The sequence below is a fragment of the Theropithecus gelada genome, chromosome 11, assembly GCF_003255815.1.
Source record: "Theropithecus gelada isolate Dixy chromosome 11, Tgel_1.0, whole genome shotgun sequence".
NCBI classification, from domain to species: domain Eukaryota; kingdom Metazoa; phylum Chordata; class Mammalia; order Primates; family Cercopithecidae; genus Theropithecus; species Theropithecus gelada.
The window spans coordinates 80403902-80426358 of NC_037679.1; the positions used below are offsets into that span (position 1 = coordinate 80403902).

Here is a 22457-nt window from a genome sequence, read left to right on the forward strand (position 1 = left end):
CTATAGTGACATCTTACCTGTGCTTCCTTTTGACATAATATTACAATTCTATGCTGTGGGCAACAATTTCTGGTAACATGGAAGTGGCTTCCTCTCCCCTCCCCGTTTGCTTCCCGAAAGTCTCCAGCCAAGAGCAGCAGCACGCATACCTAGCTCCGCTCAGGTTCGAGATGTTCATGAAGCTATTTCCGGCTGTGACTACATACCAACTAAATTGTTTTTTTGTGCTTTTTTGTTTTTCAGACAGAGTCTTGCCCTATTGCCCAGGCTGGAGTGCAGTGGCACAATCTCGGCTCACTGCAACCTTCGCCTCCTGGGTTCAAGCAATTTTCCTGCCTCAGCCTCCCAAGTAGCTGGGATGACAAGCATCTGCCACCACACACGGCTAATTTTTGTATTTTTAGTAGAGACAAGAGGGTCACCACGTTGGCCAGGCTGGTGTCGAACTCCTGACCTCATGATCCACTGCCTCAGCCTCCGAAAGTGCTGGGATTACAGGCGTGAGTCACCGAGCCCAGCCACACACCAGCTGAATTCTGCTTCAGGTATTGAGAATCTCCCTAGAGGAAGCAGTTTGCCCTTCACCTCTGCCATTAATTCACTTCCAAGTACTGAGGGAAACCATTATTTTAGAAATACTTTGCGTCTGCTGGATAAATGGCTAACCTGGGCTTTTCTTGCTTTTGGGGAAAAAAAAAAAGTTTACCAACTCCCTTTATTGAAGCTCTGGTTCATGCTGCCTTTAAAAAAAAAAAAAAAAAAAAAAAAAAAAGCTTGTTGCCTGTAATCCCAGGACTTTGGGAGGCCAAGGTATCCACTTAAGTATAGGCATTCAAGACCAGCCCGGTCAACATGGTGAGACCCTGTCTCTACAAAAAGTTAAATTAGCCGGGTGTGGTGGTGTATATCTGTAGTTCCAGCTACTTGGGTGGCTGAGGCCGGAGGATCACTTGAGCCCAGAGGTTGAGGCTGCAGTGAGCTATGATGGTGCCACTGTACTCCAGCCTAGGCACCAGAGTGAGACCCTGTCTGAAAAAGTAAACAGTGCTTGCCTGGGCACATGGGTCAAATGAAGCTGGAATGCTTAGGACTGCTGATATGGGCTGAATGTGTCTACCGAAATTCACATGTTGGAAAGTTAATCCCCAATGCAACCTTATTGGGAGGTAAAGCCTTGGGGAGGTGACTGAGTCAGGACTGTGCTGCCCTCATGAATGGGGTCGGTGCCCTATACAAGGGCTAGAGAGGGAGATCATCCCGTCTGCCCTGCCAGTGTCTGCCATGCGAGGACCACTCTTCCTCCCTCCAAAGGATGCAGCACCAGGGCACCCTCTCGGAAGCAGACAGCAGCCCTCACCAGATACCAAACCTGCCAGCACCTTGATCTTGAGCTTCCTGGCCTCCAGAAGTATGAGAAATCAATTTTTTTTTTTTTTGAGACGGAGTCTCGCTCTGTCGCCCAGGCTGGAGTACAGTGGCCGGATCTCGGCTCACTGCAAGCTCCGCCTCCCGGGTTCACGCCATTCTCCTGCCTCAGCCTCCGGAGTAGCTGGGACTACAGGCGCCCGCCACCTCGCCCGGCTAGTTTTTTGTATCTTTTAGTAGAGACGGGGTTTCATCGCGTTAGCCAGGATGGTCTCGATCGCCTGACCTCGTGATCCGCCCGTCTCGGCCTCCCAAAGTGCTGGGATTACAGGCTTGAGCCACCGCGCCCGGCCGAGAAATCAATTTTTATTCTTTATAAATTACCCAGTCTTAGGTCCTCTGTAACAGCAGCACAAAACAGACTGAAGGCAATGGGTGTATCTATGACCTTGCTCGTTAAGGAGTGATGGTCACTGGCTGTCTTCCAAAGTGGGGGAGATGTTGTTTAGCCTCCTCTTTTCTAAAATAGAAGAGTGAAAGCCAGCGTTGGGGTGCGGGATGGGGGGTGTTTCCAGATGCCATGAACACCAGCAGGGGGCTGGGTGTGGTGATGTGTGCCCGTCATCCCAGCACTTCGGGAGGCTGAGGCAGGAGGATTACTTGGGCCAAGAGTTTGAGACCAACCAGCCTGGGCAACATATAGCAAGACCTCATCCCTACAAATAATTTAAAAATTAGCCAGGCATGGTGGTGCACACCTGTAGTCCCAGCTACTTGGGAGGCTGAGGTGGGAGGATGGCTTGAGTCCAGGAGTTTGAGACCAGGCCTGGGCAATATAGTGAGATTCTGTCTCTATAAAAAATTTAAGAATTACCTGGGTGCGGGGGCGGGTGTGGTGGTGGGCCCCTGTGGTCCCAGCTACTTTGGAACCTGAGGTGGATGGATCACTTAAGCCTGAGAGGTGGAGGTTGCAGTGAGCCGAGACTGCCACTGCACTCCAACCTGGGTGACAGAACGAGACCCTGTCTCAAAAAAGAAAAAAAGAAAACCAGAAGGGTTCTGCTGGCAAATTCTAACCCTTGGACAACTGACTTAACTTTTGGAGCCTCACCTCACAGATGATGATCCATAAAACGGGGTTAATCCCTACCTCAGGGGGTAAAGTATCACGTGGCATACCAGGCCATAGTTCAGTGTGACTGAGACTGCTCCGGGGCTGCACACCTGTCTGACCTCCACCAGAATCTTGCGATTACCTGCCTGCGAGAGCAGTGCTGTTAAAACTTCAGCATGCAGATGAGTCACCTGGGGAGCAGGTTTAAGCCAAGCCTGGGCATCTGCATTTCTTTTTTTCTTTTAATTTTTGAGACAGGGTCTCGCCCTGTTGCCCAGTCTGGTGCAGTGGCATGATCACAGCTCACTAAAGCCTTGACCTCCAGGGCTCACACAATCCCCTCACCTCAGCCTCCCGAGTAGCTGTGGGACCACAGGCATGCACCACCACACTCGATTAATTTTGTAATTTTTTTTCTTTTTTTTTTTTTAGAGAGATGGGGTCTTGCCATGTTGTCCAGGCTGGTCTCGAACTCCTGGACTCAAGCAATCCTTCCGCCTTGGCCTCCCAAAGTGCTGGGATTGCAGGCGTGAACCACCGTGCCCAGCTGGCACCTACGTTTCTAGCCCACTCGCAGGTGACACTGGCGCTGCTGGTCTGGGAACCACACTGAGTAGCGAGGTCCTAGGACATGCTCTAAATTAGAGATCTGCTGAATACATTAGCTTTGACTTGGGCGTCTGACCTCACTGTCAGCCTGAGGAAGGAATACAGACATCAGGGCAGATGGCCTAAATAAACAACAACCAATACAAACCTCCCAAAGAGGCCTAGGCTTTGCACCATTTTGCTGTCTGTTTATTTCAACTTTACAGAGAAGCTTAAACATCTGTGGAAAAACACGAAAGGCTTATTTTTCTCTTAAGTTCATGTACTTTTTAGTGATAAATACACAGTATTTAACTTTATACACCTGATAAAAGGAAAATGCATAGTAGAAAGGGTCAGGAATGAAACAGAAGCATCGGGCGTTGAATTGATCACAGAGTAGAAAAGTCTGCAGTCCCCAGAAACTCGGCCTCCAGCTGGAGAGGGGAACCAGCGTACCCTGAAACTTCCCTAGCACCTTGGAAGCAAGTGGAGGTCATGGTTCTTCCACTCGGCAACGTGAAGCTCCCTGCTGGAAGACAAGTGACAGCGACAGGCCAGGCCTGTGTCCACCTGCACAGGCATTCTCCTTGTTCCAGAAAGGCTCTGAGGATGGGAGCCCTGCCTCTCAGGAAAGGCCAAGCCAGTGGGGAGAGGCCTCTGCAGCCCTAAGTGTCAACAAGGGGCTCAATAAGGCTTTCTGGGAGCCACTGGCAGCTGGTGGGATGGAAGGGGGAGGTGGAAAAGGGTAGAGGAAATGGGAAGTGGATGGAGGGTTTGTGCTTCCTTCGAGGCCACAGGTGCAGGCCACAGGTTGCTTACACCAGATTGGTCCCACAGATGAGCCAGCAATGGAAGAAATTATGGGCATCCTCTTTGCCCCCCTGGAAGAGCTGCTCATAACAGCACCTCCTTTCCTGACAGAGCCGGCTTTTGAAAAATCAATGTGCTCCAACAGAGTGGCAGCTCAAATGCTTTGTGTTTACAGCTATCTTGGCTTATCCTTTTCATGTGGGGTGGGTCCTTTCCACAGCTTGCTTTGGTGTTTTTTCGTAAAAAAAAAAAAAAAAGTCATCAATGTGGGCCTCCCCCACCCCACTGCCCCCACAGCTGGGTGCTGCCTGATTGCTGGCATTCCCTGGAAGAAATCTTAGATGGAAGGTTCCATGGTGGGGAGAAATGGCATTGTCTGATGCAGCTGTGTAAACAAGAGAAGCCCTGCAGAAGCTCTGAGCACTGCCGCCCCCTGGGCCAGCCACCGGGCCAGGCCAGAGCCCACACAAGCAGGCTGGGCCTAAGACTAGGGACCCGCTGGCTTTAACCTCTGCAAGGTGCTTATTGCAAACTAACCAAGCCCCTTCTGGTGCCAGAAGGGGTGGAGCTATTGAGTCCTCTCCCCATAAACGTAAAGTCAGGAGGGCAAGAGGAAGTGCTGGGTTACCCAGCAGGCAGGCCAGATGGTCCTCTCTAGACTACCTGTCCTTTGCTCTTCAAAACCAGCATTCCCTAATTCTGAACTGCTTATAAGATAGCAAAACAAGTCTGGCTAAACTATAGTCAAGAGCTTAGGATCTATGGAAGCCAAGAAGGCCCAGGGCTCCATGAATGGGCTGGGCAGGGGCACACGGTCTTGCCCTTGTCTGAGAAGTCCTCACACCAGGGTTGATCAGATGTAAACGACGGGGAAGCAGAGTTTCCCAGTGCTGTCTTTCCCCAGTCCAGATTCTGCCAAGCCCTGGAAAGCAGAGCTGGAAATCTTCCAGAGTCCTTCCAGCTTTCATCCCCCTCAACTTCACACTCCCCTACCTGTGACTCTGAAAGGAGTCACACTTGAACCTCAACCAAACTTCCCAATATTAATTGGAAGTCAAAAAGATGAACCCTTTCTTGCTGGACTGTTAGCTACAAAGGGGAACTTCCTGTGCCAAGCCCTGGTTTCCTCATAGCCCGAGGGGTGCTGTGGGTTTCAACAATCTTCTCTAAAAGGGTGTCCCAAGGTTATTGTGTGGAGTCTAGGGAAGCTCAGATCCTCAGGATGAACATTTGTCTTTCGGTCCAGTGAAAGCATTTCCCAACTGGCCCTCCAGAAACTGGATATTTCATTGACCACAACAATCAGCTAGGATTTAAAATGAAAACAAAACCTTAGCAGTCTTTAGAATACACAGGTTATGAACTAGCTAAGCTGCTAATATACACAGGCGGGCATAGGTTTCATTGGCTCTAACTGATCACATGTCTGAAGCCGTGAAATATATCCTGGAAGCTCTAAATCATTTCTGAACTACTGTGCTTTAGAGTTCTGTCTGGTTAGAGACTTGAAAATGTTTTTTTGTTTAATCTTAAGCCATGTAATGTACATGGAAGCATAGGATTTCACCCTGAAGTTTTTGTAATTGGACAAAGAGATTTACCAGAGCTCGGTCAACTATCTCAGAAACCTACTTTGAGCAGCTGTCATGAAGAAACACGTTCAGTCTTTCAGGAGAAACTTTTTCCCACCACAGCTGCTGAATACCCTTCCAGGCTTGGAAAATCCCCTTCCAGAAGCACTTATTAAATTTCAAGCCCTTTCCGCCTTCCTGACAATTCTACCCATTAAAAAATTTAAAAATCCTTCTTACAAATAAGTTGCATCAAAGCTCCCTGCAGCTACTGAGGGCCAGCCCTGCTCTGACTCCTTGAGACCATGGCTCTGGAAGGTGCCATGGTTTGGGGTTTGTACAAGGAGCCACATCTAGCCCCCTACTCCCTATCAAATGCAGCAAACACCTCCATGGCCTGAGACCACCGGAGTTTCCTGCTCACCTTTCCACAGTTGTCAAACCCCACACACAGTCACTTGGTATATCTGACACGGTTCTGAAAATCACAATGAAGGATTTTTGGCATAAAAACGTTTTAAAAAGCAATTGTCCCAAAATGCACATGGGTTTGGGTCTGCAACTCCTCACACCCGCCTGTTCAGCCAGCCAGCGGCCAAGGTCGACGTCATGGAGTCAAGTCCTTTTTTTTTTTTTTTTTTTTTTTTGGCCCCTTTAAAACAACAAAGGAAAAAACAGATAACCAGAGATGACGATCGAGGCTCTACACACGTGCTGGGTTTCCGTAGGACATGCTGCTATGGAAACGCGGTGCAGCAGCCCCCAAGAGGCGATGCGGCGCGCATGCGAGGTCGAGCGATCCAGGCAGCTACTCGGGCTCCATCGCCTCCTCCGGCCGCGGTGGATGCATGCGTGCGGGGGAGCCGGCGGCGGGGGCCCGGCATCTTTCCACGCAGGGACTGCCTCTCACAAGAGCACTTCCTCCTCCCCCACGGGGGGCGGGTCGGTGCCCTGGAGGTTGTCTTCGCTGCCTTGCTTCCTGCTCACCGAACAGAAAACCAACATTAAGACTCCGAGAAGTGCCAGCGAGGCCCTGAGCCAGCTGCTCCCACATCTGGGCCCCCTGCCCAAGTGGGCCGTCGCGCACCCCCTGGAACGTGATCTAGGTAACTCAGTCTTTGAGATCCTCTCCCCTTTTCCTTGCTCACATGAATTTTTCAAAGGAGACTTTGCACCCAACTCCTCTGTAAATGAAAGACCAGCATCATTTGCCAAAAATAGCAAGGAACTGTACAACTGTTCCAAAACTATGTAACACCAAAAATCATTGCACAAATCCCACGTAGAAGGCACCTCCCACCCTATGGCGCCTGTCATACCAGGTTTTTAGGTACTTCGACCCCCCACTTAGGCTATGAGCCCTTACAGGGAAGGGACTGTGACGCTTGTCCTCAGTCACCAGATGTTGAGTTCCTTGTGTGGGGGGTGATCAGAGCCTCCCCTGCCTGGCCTGGCACACAGCTGGCCCTCAAGAAAGGGCTGCTGACAACTGCTCCAGGGATCCTCCCGCCTCAGCCTTCCTGCAGCCAGCCCTGAGGTAGGAGCACCTCAGACAGAAGAGGAGGCCCCTTCCTTCTTGGAAGTGGGAGAAGGAGAGCCCTTGTGTCCCTGAAGAGCCCAGGCTGGAGCCACCAATGTGACAGCATGGATGGTGTGACAGATGCAATGGGAATCCCCAAGGAGGGGCCCATCCCCTCACCACCATCACACAAGCTCCCCCGTTCTTAGGGAGGCCACTGGGCATGCCATGGGTTACTGTCTGTCCCTCCCCAACAACAGTCCGTGTCTCCTGTCCAGGAGGGAGACTGTCCTTACACAAGGGAAGAGAAAGCGTGATGTCTGGCTTGCTATGTTTCTGATGGAGAATGCGGGTAAGGTCCCCGGGGAGAGGTCAGGCCTTCAGTCTCTGCCCTCGCAGTTGCCTGTTGGTAAGGGCTGGGTCTCACTGCAGACGGCAGGCAGGGCTCCAGTCCAAGACCCCCAGTGCCTGAATCAGCTCTGTGAGCTCCCACGACCAAGGCATCCCACATGCTGGGGGCTGAGGGCAGGGGATCACAGGTGAGGGAAGGAAGGGGCAGTACAGCCCTTTGGGCCACTCTCCATCTGCTGGTGTCTTGCAATTTTGATCTCATTGAAATTAAGGCCAGGCACAGTGGCTCACGCCTGTAATCCCACTACTTTGGGAGGCCGAGGCAGGCAGATCACCTGAGGTCAGGAGTTCTAGACCAGCCTGGCCAACATGGTGAAACCCTGTCTCTACCAAAAAAATACAAAAATTAGCTGGGCATGGTGGAACACATCTATAATCCCAGCTACTCAGGAAGCTGAGGCAGGAGAATCGCTTGAGCCTAGGAGGCAGACGTTGCAGTGAGCCGAGACCACACCACCATACTCCAACACTCCAGCCTGGGCGACAGAGCGAGACCCTGTCTCAAAAAAAAAAAAAAAAAGAAAGAAAACAGAAAAGAAACCAAGAGCAGACTTGCTCACAGACAGGAGGCAGCCCCAGTTTGGCAGACCCTAAAATGGAGATTGAGAGGAGGAAGGCCGAGGAAAGGCCAACCTGCTGGGTTTCCACTCCATCATCCGTGAGGCTCACACCCAAGGCTGAGCTGCCCAGGCATCTGTGTGGGCACAAGCTGGGGACTGCGTCTGCCTTCTGAGGCTGCTGAAGACCGGTTCTGAAGGACTGCCGTCTTCCGTGCTCTATGCTGGAGGGCAAGGTTTCTCTCAAAAGCATAAATAATTCCCAAACAGGTGTTCCTCCTAGATTACCATATAAGCCCTGACTCCCACAGGATGGGTGGCCAATCCATTTTTCTTTTTTTTTTTTTTTTTGAGACAGATTTTTCGCTCTTGTTGCCCAGGCTGGAGTGCAATGGCGCAATCTCAGCTCACCGCACTCTCCACCTCCCAGGTTCAAGTGATTCTCCTGCCTCACCTCCTGAGTAGCTGGGACTACAAGCGTGTGCCACCACACCTGGCTAATTTTTGTATTTTTAGTAGAGACAGGGTTTCACCATATTGGCCAGGCTGGTCTCGAACTCCTGACCTCGTGATCCACCTGCCTTGGCCTCCCAAAGTGCTCGGATTGCCCAGCCTGGTGGTCAATCCATTTCATCTTGTAAGCCAGCTCCTAACACTTGTACAGGAATGTTCATAGCATCAGTCTTCATTCGATAGCCAAAAGGTGGAGACAAGTTCATCCACAGAGAAATGGATGAACAAACTGAGATGTGTCCATACAATGGAATATTATTTGGCCACAAAAAGGAATGAAGCACTAATACATGTAGAGCATGGATGAACCTTGAAAACACGATGCTGAGTGAAAGAAGCCAGACACAGAAGGCCACGTAGTGTATGATGCCATTTATACGAAATGTCCAGAATCGGCAAATCCATAGAAAACTAAAAGACGAGTGGTTACTGGGGTGGGGGAGTTGGATGGGGACAGCTAAGGAGTGTAGGGTGCCTCCTTGGGCTGATGAAAATGTCGTACAGTTGATGGTGGTGATGGCTGCAAAACTCTATTAGAAACCACAGAATCAAACACTTCCCATGGGTGAATTGCATGGTATGTGAATTGAACCTCAATAAAGCTATTTTTAAGAAACAGAAGTGACTGCCTGGAGCTCCCACCGAGTCAGGTGGCCACGACGGGCTCACTGGGAAGGGCAGTGGGGTCCCCACCCACCACAGCACCTGCAGCAGGGGTGCCCAGCAGGTTCTCCCGGTCTCATAGGGACACAAGGCTTCATCTGTCCTGGGAGGTTCTGGTCACCTGGGCTGGGTATGCGTATGAAGGAAGGGTGGCTCACAGCAAGGTCTGCATCCACTCGGGGGAGGGAACTCTTACATTACTTTGTAACAGGTGGGAAGGGGACTTATTTTCTAAGTCTAAACACATCAGAGAAGGAGAAGTGGAGGCTGGAGAGCCCCTAGCAAAGAGCCACACAGTGCAACATGCCTGATCTATGCACTGACCATGCGGACTCGGCGGGGGGCACCCACGGGCCCCGTGACAGAGCTTCAACGCCATTGACGTGCACTGAGAAGACGTGGGTGCCACATGGAATCTTCAGACCTGGGTGCATTCTCAGGCATTCCAGCTGGAGCGCCATGCACCCGCAGCCCCAGCCCACATGCATGACCCACCATCGGGTCCAAGCCCCCGAGGCCCCTCGTTCTAATACTGGGTCTGGAGGCCCGTGGTGAGCCCGGCCACAGCAGCTCAGGCTGGAAGGAGCGTCTGCCTGGGTGGGGATGCCCCCGTGCTCTGCAGCTGCCCACCCACCCCCCCTCAGGCCCCAGCAGAGGCTACGGCACAGGCAGGCAGGTGTTACCTTGAGCTCAGACAGGGACTCACATTCCCTGGTTGGTTTTTTGCTGGAATCACCAGAGGGAGGGAAAAGGGAAGTGAGAAGGGACGCTTGGGATCCACGAGATGCCCATTCCCCCACCCAGAGACACTCAGACCCCAAACACTAGCTTCATAGAGCTGGAGCCAGGGTGGCATTGACAGCAGGTGAGTGGACACCCCTCTGCATGGACACACAGAGTCCTGAATGAGACCACACTGCTCGCCCAGCACAGAGCCTCAAACCTCCCCATCAGGCACTCACACTCCTGGGCCACAAAAGTGCTTTTCCTCTGACTGCCAAGAGCCCCCCAGCTACAGTGCAAGTCCCCGAGAAACGTAAATTTCAGGTGGATTAGCTGTCAGCAAAAGGAGGTGAGCTGAGCCCAGGCTGGGGTGCTGACTGTCCCAGTGCACCAGGTGGGTCTCATCTGAGTCTCTCCAGATGGTGCCACTTCAGGGAGGACCTGTGCAGACTGCTCTGGGCAGGGCTGCCCCAAGCTCAGCCTCCAGCCCCCACTCCCCCACCCAAGAAGGCAGGCGGCCACTCACGTGAGCAGGTTTCCAGGCGCTGACAGGGAACGCTCCTCCCGCCGGCTGCCCTCGAATGGGTTCCCAAAGGAGCGTTTACGTATCATGGTCTTCACCAGGATCTGAAGAGGGAGAAAAGAGGAGGTGGCAGGTGACTGCTTGGCCAGGTGGGGGCGATTCCGGGCAACATCCTCCCTCTTCCTTTTCCCCAGCCCCTGCCAGCGCCCAGGGCTGGTGGCTGATGGCAGGCCTTTGAGAGAAACTGGACAGCCCCCCGCCGCTGCAACCAACCCCCACCAAAAGAATCCTCTGGAAAAAGGTGCTGTCTTGCACCACACCTTCAGCCACTGCTCAGCATCTCTCCCAGGCCTCCCTGCTTTCCACCTCCCTCCCATCCCTTCCAAAACCCAGATCTGGTCCCCTCACTACCTGACTCAGAATCCCCACCCAGAGGGGTCTGGAACTTGGCCTGTGGTCAGCCAGAGAGCCCCGGAAAGTTCTGGAGCAAGGACGTGAACCAGTCACTCTTGGTGATGCTCTTGGCTGCCATTTCCCATGAAGGGAATGGCCTGCAGACCCCCTAAGAGTCACTGGGCCCCTCACCCCACCCCAACCAGGGCGCGGTGCCCCTTCAAGCTGTTTCGGGAATTCATGGAGCTTCTGACTTTTTAAGCATTTGCTGCTAACAAGAAGAATAAGTGTTTAAGAAACACTAATTTACCAAAAGGTGCAAACACCCAAATGCCCATCAACTGAAGAACAGATAAACTCAAAGCGGTCTGTCCGTGCAATGGAACATGATTCAGCCATAAGAAGGAGTGAAGCACTAATCCTTGTACAACACGAACGGACCGTGAAAACCTGCTACGTCAAAGTAGCCAGGCCCGAAAGGCCTCAGAGTGTAGGATTCCACCAGAATACACAAATCTATAGACACACAGGGCAGGTGAGTGGGTGCCAGGGCTGCGGGGAGGGGAATGGAGAGTCACTGCTGATGGGCGGGGGTGTGAAGTAATGAAAATGTTCAGAACTATTGAGGGGATAATTGCATGCCACTGTGAATGTCACAAACGCCACTGAATTGTTCACTTTCATTTTATGTTATGTGAATTCTACCTCAATTTAAAAGAAGGAGCGGGGGGCCGGGCGCAGTGGCTCACACCTGTAATACCAGCACTTTGGAAGGCTGAGGCGGGTGGATCACCTGAGGTCAGGAGTTTGAGACCAGCCTGGCCAGCATGGAGAAATCCCGTCTCCACTAAAAATACAAAAATTAGCTGGGCGTGGTGGTGGGCACCTGTCATCCTAGCTCCTCGGGAGGCTGAGGCAGGAAAATTGTTTGAACCCAGGAGGCGGAGGTTGCAGTGAGCCAAGACCACGCCACTACACTCCAGCCTGGGAAACAAGAGCAAAACTCTATCTCAAAAAAAAAAAAAAAAGAGAGAGAATAAAGGCCTCTTCCCCGACTGACGTTCTTACAGTCAGTCACTGGGACACACCAGCCCCTGTTTCCTCTGAGTCTGGGCAAGTGTCACTCCCCCAGGTGAGCCCACCCTGCCACCTCCCCTGTGGCCTTGTCACCCCAGGGCAGGAGCTCCTCCTCTGTGAAGCCCCCAGCCCTTGCACCTCTCTGCACTGGCCTCTGATCACACAGGAGGCTGATTCTTCCCAGGTCCATCTTTCTTATAAGGCCAGGAGCCCCTCCCCCAGCAGCCCTCCCCCAGCCCCTGCCCCCGAGAGCAGGCACTGGGCTGTGCTCCTCTTTGACACCTGTGTCTGGCACACACTGGCTGCTCCATGAGTGTTTGCTGAATGATGAACACATGCAGGGGGCCTGGACCTTGCCATCTTGTCCCAAGTCAGACCACTTCCCAATATCTACCTGCCCATCCCTGCTCCAGCTGCCCTGGTTCAAACCCTGATTCAAACCCATGCTCTAGGAGTAAAGATGTGAAACCTCACCACACACTCCCTCCACCTTCCTTGCCCTGCTTCAGCGGCCCCGCCCGGTGTGTGTGAGCCCCTCCGCCCTCTCTCAGCGGAGTTAACACCCTACCATCCTCTCGGTGTCTATCCACTTCTTCCCAGTGGGGCCAAGTGTCCCTCCATTAGGGGCATGTCCTGCGGTCCCTCTACTGCACTGTACATACATTTGTTGGTTTGACCAGCATCTGCCTCTCAAGCATGGCAGAGGCCATGGGAGTTTTGTTCATCACTCCACTCAGCCCCTGCTCCCAGCACAGGCCTGAGAAACCACTTGGTATTCAACAAGTGATTCCCAAATAATGAATGCCTACTCCAGACCTCCAGGGCCAGACGCTTTCTCCCAAGAACCTGCAGCTGAGACCTGGGGAGGAAAGGGAGGGCAACTGATTCAGGACTAGAACATCCTGAGCCTGGAACGGAGTAACCCATGGGGGGTGCAGAGTCCGACACCAGCTGCCTACTTGTCTATGGGTGCAGGGGGTGGGAGGGTGGCTGAGGAAGGGTGAGTGGGTGTGGGTGAGTCTTCAACAGTGAAGGTCACAAACAGCCCTGGCTGGGGAAAGAGTGGAGGAAGATGCGGCTGGATGCCCCAGCCAGGGCTCAGCTTTGGGAGGAGAGAGGAAGTGTGTGGGGAAGCAGAGAGGAGAGGTGCAAAGCTGGAGGAGCAAGAGCAGCATCCGGGCTCCTACAGGGGCAATCCTTCACAGCTGGACCTTCTGTGCCTTTCTAGCCTGTCTCACGGGTCCCTTCCAGAGCCCAGGGGCCCACCGGCCCACTGGGACTAGTGCTGGCCAACTGCAACCAGGCCTTTCGAGGTGGCTGTGGTGGGACAACCTGCTGCTCTCTGTCCCCAAGCCTGCTGCCTGGAACCTGGATCCCTGGGACTCCTGGTCTCCCTCTTGGAGCTAACTGCCCTCCTGGACAGGGACTGGTCAGTGGCGATTCCCAGAGCCTCAAAGGTTAGGCCTGAGGACTCTACATTCTGGCTCCTTCTTCCTGGGTCAGGATCCAAATTCAAGGCCATAAAAGGGGACCTGCTGGCTCCTAAGCAAAATCCCACCCTCACGAGATGGGCAGAACGTTCTGAGCATGTGCGTGGAAGTCCCTGCCTCTATCCCTGGTGGCTACCCACATGGCAGACGTGAGACATGCTACACCATCCACCCTGGAGCCTGAAATTCCAGCCAGGTGGGAATCCTGGCTTAGAGACCTCGGCTCCGGCTCCCAACCCTTGCCTGCCTGGTACTTCCCCTAGTTCCTCTCCCCTGATGAGCTCTGAAAGCAGGAATTCCAGAGGGAGAAACTCCCCTTCCCTATGGTAACATGGAACCTGGCTCAGAAGATGCAGGGGTCACCTGGCCTGATGCGTGACCGAAGCCCAGAGGTCAGCAGCTGTGGGTTAGGGGCGGCCCCCGGCCATCTCCTGACTCCCGGGCACCCGCCTGTGTCCAGCCTGTCCTAGCCAGGCCCCACCTCAGGCTCCTGGGTCCCTGCTGTGGGTCAGGGGTCCATCTGCCTTACCACGGTCGCCAGGCTGGGAATGTGTTTGACTGAGTTCTCGACCTCCTCTTCAGTCACTTCGACCAGCGTGCAGTTCTCATCCTCCGACGGCAACGGCTCCGCCCCGTGCCTCGTGACCCAGGGGTGCAGCTTCAACGAACGACAGGAGGGGTGAGGGGCAGATGCGGCTGGCTCCCGGAGGGCCCTGCCAGCGAGCGGAGCCACGAGGGCATGCAAGAGGGAGAGGCGAGGGCCTGTGGTCAGGCATGCAAGACAGCTGGCGAGCAGAGGGCAGGGGTGAGCGAAGGGGCAGAAATGTGAAGACGGAGAGACAGAATGGGAGGAGCTTTGAGGCTGAAATGGGAGCGGGGTGATTCTCCATCCGGCCCCAGGTCTTGGCCGAAGTGACGGGAATTTGGCATCTGCCTTGCCTGGCTGCCCGAGGAGCATCCATCACTCCTCAGCCACAATCCCTGACACCTGGGAGGCTCGGTGCACAGCAGGCAGCATTCTCCCCATCTCACAGCAGGAGAGAGAGACTTGGAGGCATGGTGGGACCAGCTGGCAGGACACGAGCAGGAGAGGACCCAGACAGGAGTCTGCCCCCTGGGGTCCAAGCCCCAATCCATGATTTTTTGGGCTGCCTTCTGTTAAGACCTTCAAATGCCAGTGAGCTAGGTGCCTAGGAGGTCCCAGGGCAAATCTCTAGATTTCCTAAAGGGCCAGATATATGTGTGTGGTATTAGTGGAGATGTTTTGGGGGAGTACACTTCCCAAAAAGTGCTTTCTGCAAGAGGGTGGGATTCAGCAGGCTGGGGAGGTCGAATAGCTCATTAATTTCCTCCCATCTTCACTGCAGTTTCTCAAAGGGACTGGCCTTTGGAAAGGACCTGAGCTCTGGGAGCAGGGTGTGGAGCACGGAGGCCCCAGGCTGGTCTGCAGAGGGTGGATACCGTCAGCCCATGCCAGCTGGAGCAAGTGCAGGCTGGCCGGTCATAGATCCCACTCCCACAATCACAGTGCACACAACGCCCAAATCTTCCTCCCCAACCCTCAACAGCCGCCAGCAGCTCAGAGGCCCTGGGGCATGGGAGAACAGCGGTGCCAAGGAGGGTGTGGCGCTGTGGACACATGGGTGTGGGGTCTGGCTGAGGCAGGGCTGAGCCAAACAATTCCAAGCACGGGGCACAGGCCAAGCCAAGGGTACCTTGATTTCCGGCACCACGATCCTCGACTCAGGGTTCTTGTCCAGCATACGGGTGATCAGGTCCTTCAAGTCCTCAGCTATGTCGGGCCTGGGGAGGGAGACGCATCAGGGCGGGAGACACGGGACCGCCAATAACTCGGACAGGAGTGATACGGGACGGCTGCAGATACTCACTGGTCTGGAAATTCCAGGGCCTGACTCTTGATCTTACTGTGTAAACACATGATCCGCTCGTCCATGAATGGGCACTGCAAAAAGGCCAGCGTCAGAGTGGCAGTCAATGATGGCCACGTCTGCCCTTCGAGGGCCACCTGTGCTGTGCCACTCCACATAGGATACAGCAGAGAAATCAATCGTGGCCCAGGCTGGGGGCAAGCAGCTCCCATTCTCCCCGAGAATGGCCCAGACACGGGTGTGGGGCCTGGCCGACGCAAGGCGGAGCCAGGAATGGCCCAGGAATGTCCCTCTCAAAGGGCTAGAGCCTTTCCCAAGCACACTGCAGCCTCCCTCTGTAGCGGGGCCTCAGTTTACCTACTTACACCAAAGCAAACAATGTTTATCACCCACTTGCCAGGTGAACAATAGGAACGACATGAATAACACAAAAGACTTTGTGGCAGCAGCAGTGATTTTCAAGGGCTTAGCCTGGACTGCGCCATGCCCTGCCCTGAGGTTTTCATTCACTATTCCCCATCCCTGGAATGTTCTTCCCACCAACGTCTACGTGGCTTGGTCTCTCCCACCATGCAGGTGTCTGACTAAAGCTCACCTTCTCAGGGAGGCCTTCCTGAAGCCCTGTCTAAAACAGACAACCCCCAATACCGCCACCGCCCACATCACTCCTCATGGTGGCACTTATCCCTGACGTTATCGTACAGATTTATTTGTTTATTGTTTAACCCCTCCCACGGGAATGTTAGCGCCAAGAAAGCAGGGATTTCTGTCTGTCTTGTTCACTGCGGACTCTCCCATGACTAGGTGCGTTCCTGGCACAAAGTAAGGGCTCAATAAATATCTGCTGAATTAATGGATACTTAATTATTTCTGTCAATCCTCTCAGAAGTCGTCAGAAATAACAAGTAGTATTCTCATTTTACAGAAGAGAAAAACAGAAGTTCAGAGAAATAATGTGCCCCAGGAAGTACGAAGAGCGATTTCAGCCTAGATTCAGCTGACTCCGAAGCCTATTGTTGCACCACCTTCTGGGTGACAAATCGATGCTTTCACCCAGCCGAGGGCCTGACTCAACGGGAGCTCGGCCACGTGTGCTGGAAAAGGAATCTTTACATGGGGCACTGAAAACGCTGGAAAAGGTGGCAGAGGGACCTGAACCACCCCGTCTAAGGAAAACGATTTCATTAAGAGCAGTGGCTTGAGCTCTAGCTAGTCACTGCCTTCTAAGGCATTTGGAAGGAAGAGCAGAGATGGTGGTAACTTACTCTGAAACACAGTAAGAAACCAGATGGACTGAGGGATGGGTAAGGAATGAACAGACAAGCACAGGAAAAAGTTAATAGTAGAATCCAGGTGGTGGGTATGTGGGTGTTCACGGGACAATTCTTCCAGCTTTGCTATATGATTGAAAACTTTTCTAATCAAATACTGAGAGGCAATCATTATAAACTCCTTTACTTCTTCACGGGACCAGTTTCTCAGGCTTTCCTCGATAAGAACACAAGCTCAGGAAAGGGAAAAACCTATGTTTTTATTGCTCACATAATCAAACTGAACTTCAGAGTTAAAACAAGAAGGCCAGGCACGGTGGCTCAGGCCTGTAATCCCAAATCCCAGCACTCTGGGAGGCCCAGGCGGGCAGATCATTTGAGGTCAGGAGTTTGAGACCAATCTGGCCAACATGGCAAAACACCATCTCTACAAAAATACAAAAATTAGCCGGGTGTGGTGGCTGGCATCTGTAGTCCCAGCTACTCAGGAGGGTGAGGCAGGAGAATGGCGTGAACCCAGGAGGCGGAGGTTGCAGTGAGCCGAGATCGCACCACTACACTCTAGCCTGGGTGACAGAGCGAGACTCCATCTCAAAAAAAAAAAAAAAAAAAAAAAGAGAAGCCCCTAGATATCAATAATAACAAAATAACAACAACAGAAAAGCCCAAACAGCACTCCCTAAATCAACAATGGTAAACAGCTTTTAACTTCCATTCCAGTGTTACCCCTCTGACAAGAGCTTCTAGGAATACCCTGATGGAAAGAACATCAGAGCAGTATCAGGCTCAGGAGGAACGAGTACGGTTATTGATTAGTGATGTCTGTCTTGGGCTCAGAAATGCGAGAGGTGGCAGAACTGCTGTCCTTGCCCTAAATTTATCAACTATTTATAAACTCTAGAGCCTCTGCCAATCCTTCTGTTTTAACAGACCATTTTTTCATAGATATGATTATGACATACATACACATGTACATTTGAGAAGGCATCCTTTTTCACATTGAGATCTAGGTGTAGAAATAAAATAACTCTTATTTTATTTTATTTTTTGAGACAGAGTCTCGCTCTTGTTGCCTAGGCTGTAATACAATGGCGCAATCTCAGCTCACTGCAAACTACGCCTCCCGGGTTCAGGCGATTCTCCTGCCTCAGGCTCCTGAGTAGCTGGGACTATAGGCACGTGCCACCACGCCCGGCTAATTTTTTGTATTTTTAGTAAAGACAGGGTTTCACCATGTTGGCCAGGCTGGTCTCCAACTCCTAACCTCAAGTGATTCGCCTGCCTCAGCCTCCCAAAGTGCTGGGATTACAGGCGTCAGCCACCATGCCCAGACTAAAATAACTCTTAAGTAAGTACTGTCTCCCTGCAAAGGTGACTATTAACCCAGGGGCTACCCAGCAGCACTGAGGGGACAGGACACCCCACCCTCTTACCTGGCCAAAGACAAAGCAGTATAGTGTCACACCCATGGCCCAAACATCCAAGGCCTACAAGAAAAAGAGCTTAGTGTGAGGGCACAAGGGGCGGTCCAGCCTCCAATCCTCCAGCTTTCCTTTGGGGAACCACCTCTTGACTCAGCCCTTAGAGTTGGGGTGAGACCAATCCTGTCTCCTAGGCTCTGGGGCAGGCACAGGATCCAGGCCAGGCCAATGAGAGCACAACTACCCCCCACCATAGTGATTGGCTCAAGCATGGCCACATGACCCACTTTGGGCCAATCAGAGCCAACCCCAGGGTTTTCACAGGAGCTATTCAGAACAAGGAATGCGCTTGCCACTGAGGTTGGCAAATGATAGAAAGTAACCTGGTCCCTGGGTGCCTGACCCACCTGTGGAGGAAACCAAATAAGAAAAACAACTGAAAGATGGAGAGAGATGGTTTCTGTTTGAGTCCCTGGATCTAGCCAAGCCTGAAGCCTACCCCTCAGTATCATGATCCAGTGGCTTCACTGTTTAAGCCTATGTGCGTTGGGTTTCTGCTGCTTACAGCCCAAAAGACATTGACACAGGCAGAACTCTGTGGCTGAGGCAGGCCCAGGCTTACCTTCCCAGAGAAGATCTTGCGGGTCTCGGAGAGCGACTCGGGCGCCATGAAGGCGGGTGTGCCCACGGTGTTGGAGAGGAGAGCATCACTGCCCTTGAACTCATTGCTCACACCGAAGTCAGCAATCTTGATGTGCCCATCTTCTCCGACCAGGAGGTTGGAAGGTTTGATGTCACGGTGGATGATCTTCTGGTAGTGTACTGGGGAGGCGTAGACAGCAGGTGGGAGATAGGGGCAAGAAAACCCCATGAGCACCTCTATGCGGCCACATGGCCTGGAGACATAGGCATGGCACCCTCTGGTGCCTGGTCTCCCACAGACCCAGGCCTTTTCCAACCTTCCGCTCCCCAAACCTGCCACGCACTGACAGGCTCTAAAAGATGAGGGGGAAAGTGTCTTCAAGGAAGTCCCAACCCACCATCACCCCACCCCTTCCTGACAATGACACATGAACACTGCCAACAGCAATTCGAAATCGCCTGTTATTAACTCACAAGTGACAGTGCATGGAAAGTTTTTGCTGCGCTTGGCTCACAGCCAGAAGTAAGAATGACAGCGAAACATAGTTTAATTTACCAACAGCCAATACTCAACTGATTTACCAAACCAACAATGACCTGAGCATGCCGATTTGAAATGTGAACCACACACAGAACTGAGGGCTTGGCTAACTCCTCCTGGCTGGATACCAGCCCATGGTACAGGCCAGCTCTATGGCCTGGAAAACCCAGCTGCCGTTTCTGGGGTGATGATGATGATAAAGATGATTTCAGTAAAAGCAGTAGCAGCTCCCTCTGCAGAGCACCAAGTGAGGGGCCCGGCCCTGTGGTAGGTGTTTCACATTCACGTTTTACATTTAATTCAACCTCATAATCATCCTATGTGACAGGCAGGGATAAGAGCTAACATGTTGGCCAGGCACGGTGGCTCACGCCTGTCATCCCAGCACTTTGGAAGGCCAAGGTGGGTGGGTCACCTGAGGTCAGGAGTTCAAGACCAGCCTGGCCAACATGGTGAAACCCTATCTCTATGAAAAATACAAAAATTAGCCGGGCATGGTGGCATGTGCCTGTAATCCCAGCTTCTTGGGAGGCTGAGGCACGAGAATCGCTTGAATCCAGGAGGTGGAGGTTGCAGTGAGCTGAGATCATGCCACTGCACTCCAGCATGGGCGAGAGAGCAAGAATCTCAAAAAAAAAAAAAAAAAAAAAGACTAAGATGTTTAACAAGCAGAAGCAGAGAGGACGCCTGCCAATCAAACACTGATGTGTACTGGCCAATCTCAGCCCTGGCGAGAGATACGTTATCCCCATTTACAGATAAGGAAGCTCAGGTTCCAGGAGGTGAACAGGACTCTGATCCCAGGGTCACTGGCAGGAATAAGAGACAAAAAATGAAAAAATAAAAAATAGAGCCCCAAACAGTGCCTGGTGCACACAGAAAGTGCTAAATAGTCACTACTGCTACTGCTCTTCATTTTGCCGAGTGGCAAGAAGAAGGGTTTTGGCTCACCTGGGCCGTGGCCCTAGAGTGGCTCTCTGCAGCTGGCCCTGATTCTGCATCTCACACAATTCTGTTTCCCACTATGATGGTTTATACTGAGTGTCAACTTGATTGGCTTGAAGGATACAAAGTATTAATCCTGGGTATGTCTATGAGGGTGATGCCAAAGGAGATTAACATTCAAGTCAGCGGGCTGGGGAAGGCTGGGGAAAGCAGACCCACAATCTAATCAGTTGCCAGTGAATATAAAGCAGGCAGAAAAACGTGAAAGGTGAGACTGGCCTCGCCTCCCAGCCTATGTCTCTTTCCCATGCTGGATGCTTCCTGCCCTCAAACATCAGACTGAAGTTCTTCAGTTTTGAGAGTTAGATGGGCTCTCCTTGCTCCTCAAGCTTGCAAGGTCCTTGTGAGCGTGTTAATACTTAATAAACTCCCCTGTTTGTATATAAATATATCCTATTAATTCTGTCCCTCTAGAGAACCCCAATCCACCCGCCCACCTCCTTGTGCTCCAGGAAGAAAAGAGACACTTTCCAATTTGCACCCACGCTCGGAATGCTAACTACCCACTGGGTGAGAGCCCTCCCGCAGGCCCTGCTTACAGTACTCGATGCCTTTGATCAGATCCTGGAAGTAGAAACGGGCCTGGTCTTCAGAGAGCGGTTTGAGGGTGGGCACTTCCATCACGGGCCTGAAAGGTCGACACACGCATGAAACACAAACCAGACCCGCCCGGCCCTTGCCCTCTCTCATGAGCAGAGCCCGGTGGCACCTCACTCAGCTATACAGCTCGAGAAGCTTCTCACATCACCCCTGCTGGGAGCTGGGACACTCACCCTTGGTTGACCAGTTCGAACACTGTAGGGAAGAAAAGGGAGTGAAACTGTTACATGGGAAACTGAACATCCCTCTCTCTCTCTCTCTCTCTCTCTCTGTCCTCCCCACCTCCCAAGCACCTCCAGAAACACCGAGAAAGACAGAAACTAATATTAGAGCTGGGGAGAAGAACAGTCCACGGAACCAAGCTGGCCAAGGTCCTGCTTTGCTAAATTTCCATCAGAAGGCAAAGAACCAGGAATTTCTGACGTCCCCAGGCCCACAGTCTGGCTTGACTTCTAGTGCTCAAATTGGCCCAGGATCCACCGATCAAAGAAAACAAGGCAGGGGGTTGGGCACGGTGGCTCACGCCAGTGTAATCCCAGCACTTTGGGAGGCCGAGGTGGGCAGATCACCTGAGGTCAGGAGCTCGAGACCAGCCTGGCCAACATGGCAAAACCCTATCTCTACTAAAAATACAAAAATTAGCTGGGTGTGGTGGCTGGTGCCTGTAATCCCAGCTACTTGGGAGGCTGAGGCACAAGAATCACTTGAACCTGGGCAGTGGAGGTTGCAGTAAGCCGCGATTGCGCCACTGCACTCCAGCCTGGGCAACAGAGCAAGACTCTGTCTCAAAAACAGGTTTTTTTTAGATGAAATTTACATAACATAAAATTACCCATTTTAAAGTGTGTAATTGAGTGGCATTTAGTATATTCACAATGTTGGGCAAGCATCACAACTATCTAGTTCCAGAACATTCTCATCACCTCAAAAGAAAAACCTCATACCCATTAGCAGTTACTCCCCATTCTTCCCTCCCTCAAGCCCCTGGCCACCACCAATCTGTTTCCTGTCTCTATAGATTTGCCTGTTCTGGACATTTCATATAAATAGAATTGTACACTATGTGGCCTTTTGTGCCTGGCTTCTTTCACTTAGCATCATGAGCACATTTTTGAGGTTCATCCACACTGGTGCATGGATCAGTGCTTCATTCCTTTTAATGGCTGAATGATATCCCACTGTATGGATAGACCACATTTTCTTTGTCCATTCATCTGTTGAGGGGCACATGGACTGTTTCTATTTTTTGGCTATTGGGAAGTGCCACAGTGAACATTCGTGTACAAGTATTTGTGTGGATATCTGCTTTCGGTTCTTTTGGGTATATACTTAGGAGTGGAATTGCTGGGTCACGTGGTATAGTTATTATTTGATTCTGCTATGACAAGCATAACTGGGAATACAAGGCTGTACTTTAGGAAGTAAAAAAAAAAGAGCACAGTCAATTTCAAAATCCAGTGGAGAATGACTTTGGGGCTGCTTGTTGTTCTGGAATCATACACCCACAATGAGATGAGCATGTAACAGAAACCAGAGGGGACACCCCATTTTCCATGATGTGATTATTACGCATTGCATGCTGGTATCAAAACATCTCATGTAACCTATAACTATATCCACCTACAACATACCCACAAAAATTTTTAAAAACTTTTTTTTTTTTTTAAATGAAGTCTTGCTCTGTTGCCCAGGCTGGAGTGCAGTGGCACCATCTTGGCTCACTGCAACCTCTGCCTCCCGGGTTCAAGCAATTCTCCTGCCTCAGCCT

At 52.0% G+C, this 22457-nt stretch overlaps 1 protein-coding gene across 8 annotated transcripts in view; it reads right to left on the reverse strand.

Moving 5' to 3' along the window:
- Window positions 1-3258: 3258 nt before the first annotated feature.
- CAMKK2 (calcium/calmodulin dependent protein kinase kinase 2) overlaps window positions 3259-22457 on the reverse strand; it is a 60534-nt gene continuing 41335 nt past the window's right edge. For 2 of the 8 annotated variants that reach the window (XM_025401414.1, XM_025401413.1), the window contains exons 8-17: window positions 20863-20884; window positions 20629-20717; window positions 18524-18723; window positions 17914-17967; window positions 15210-15283; window positions 15036-15123; window positions 13850-13978; window positions 10364-10464; window positions 9798-9840; window positions 3259-6430 (exon numbers count right to left, since the gene is read on the reverse strand). In XM_025401414.1, coding sequence (XP_025257199.1) covers window positions 6260-6430; window positions 9798-9840; window positions 10364-10464; window positions 13850-13978; window positions 15036-15123; window positions 15210-15283; window positions 17914-17967; window positions 18524-18723; window positions 20629-20717; window positions 20863-20884 — 971 coding nt within the window. In that variant the 3' untranslated portion in view covers window positions 3259-6259. Of the gene's footprint in view, window positions 6431-8808; window positions 9352-9797; window positions 9841-10363; window positions 10465-13849; window positions 13979-15035; window positions 15124-15209; window positions 15284-17913; window positions 17968-18523; window positions 18724-20628; window positions 20718-20862; window positions 20885-22457 lie in introns of those variants that run through there. The other 6 variants (XM_025401417.1, XM_025401416.1, XM_025401418.1 and 3 more) reach the window with 5 other exon arrangements.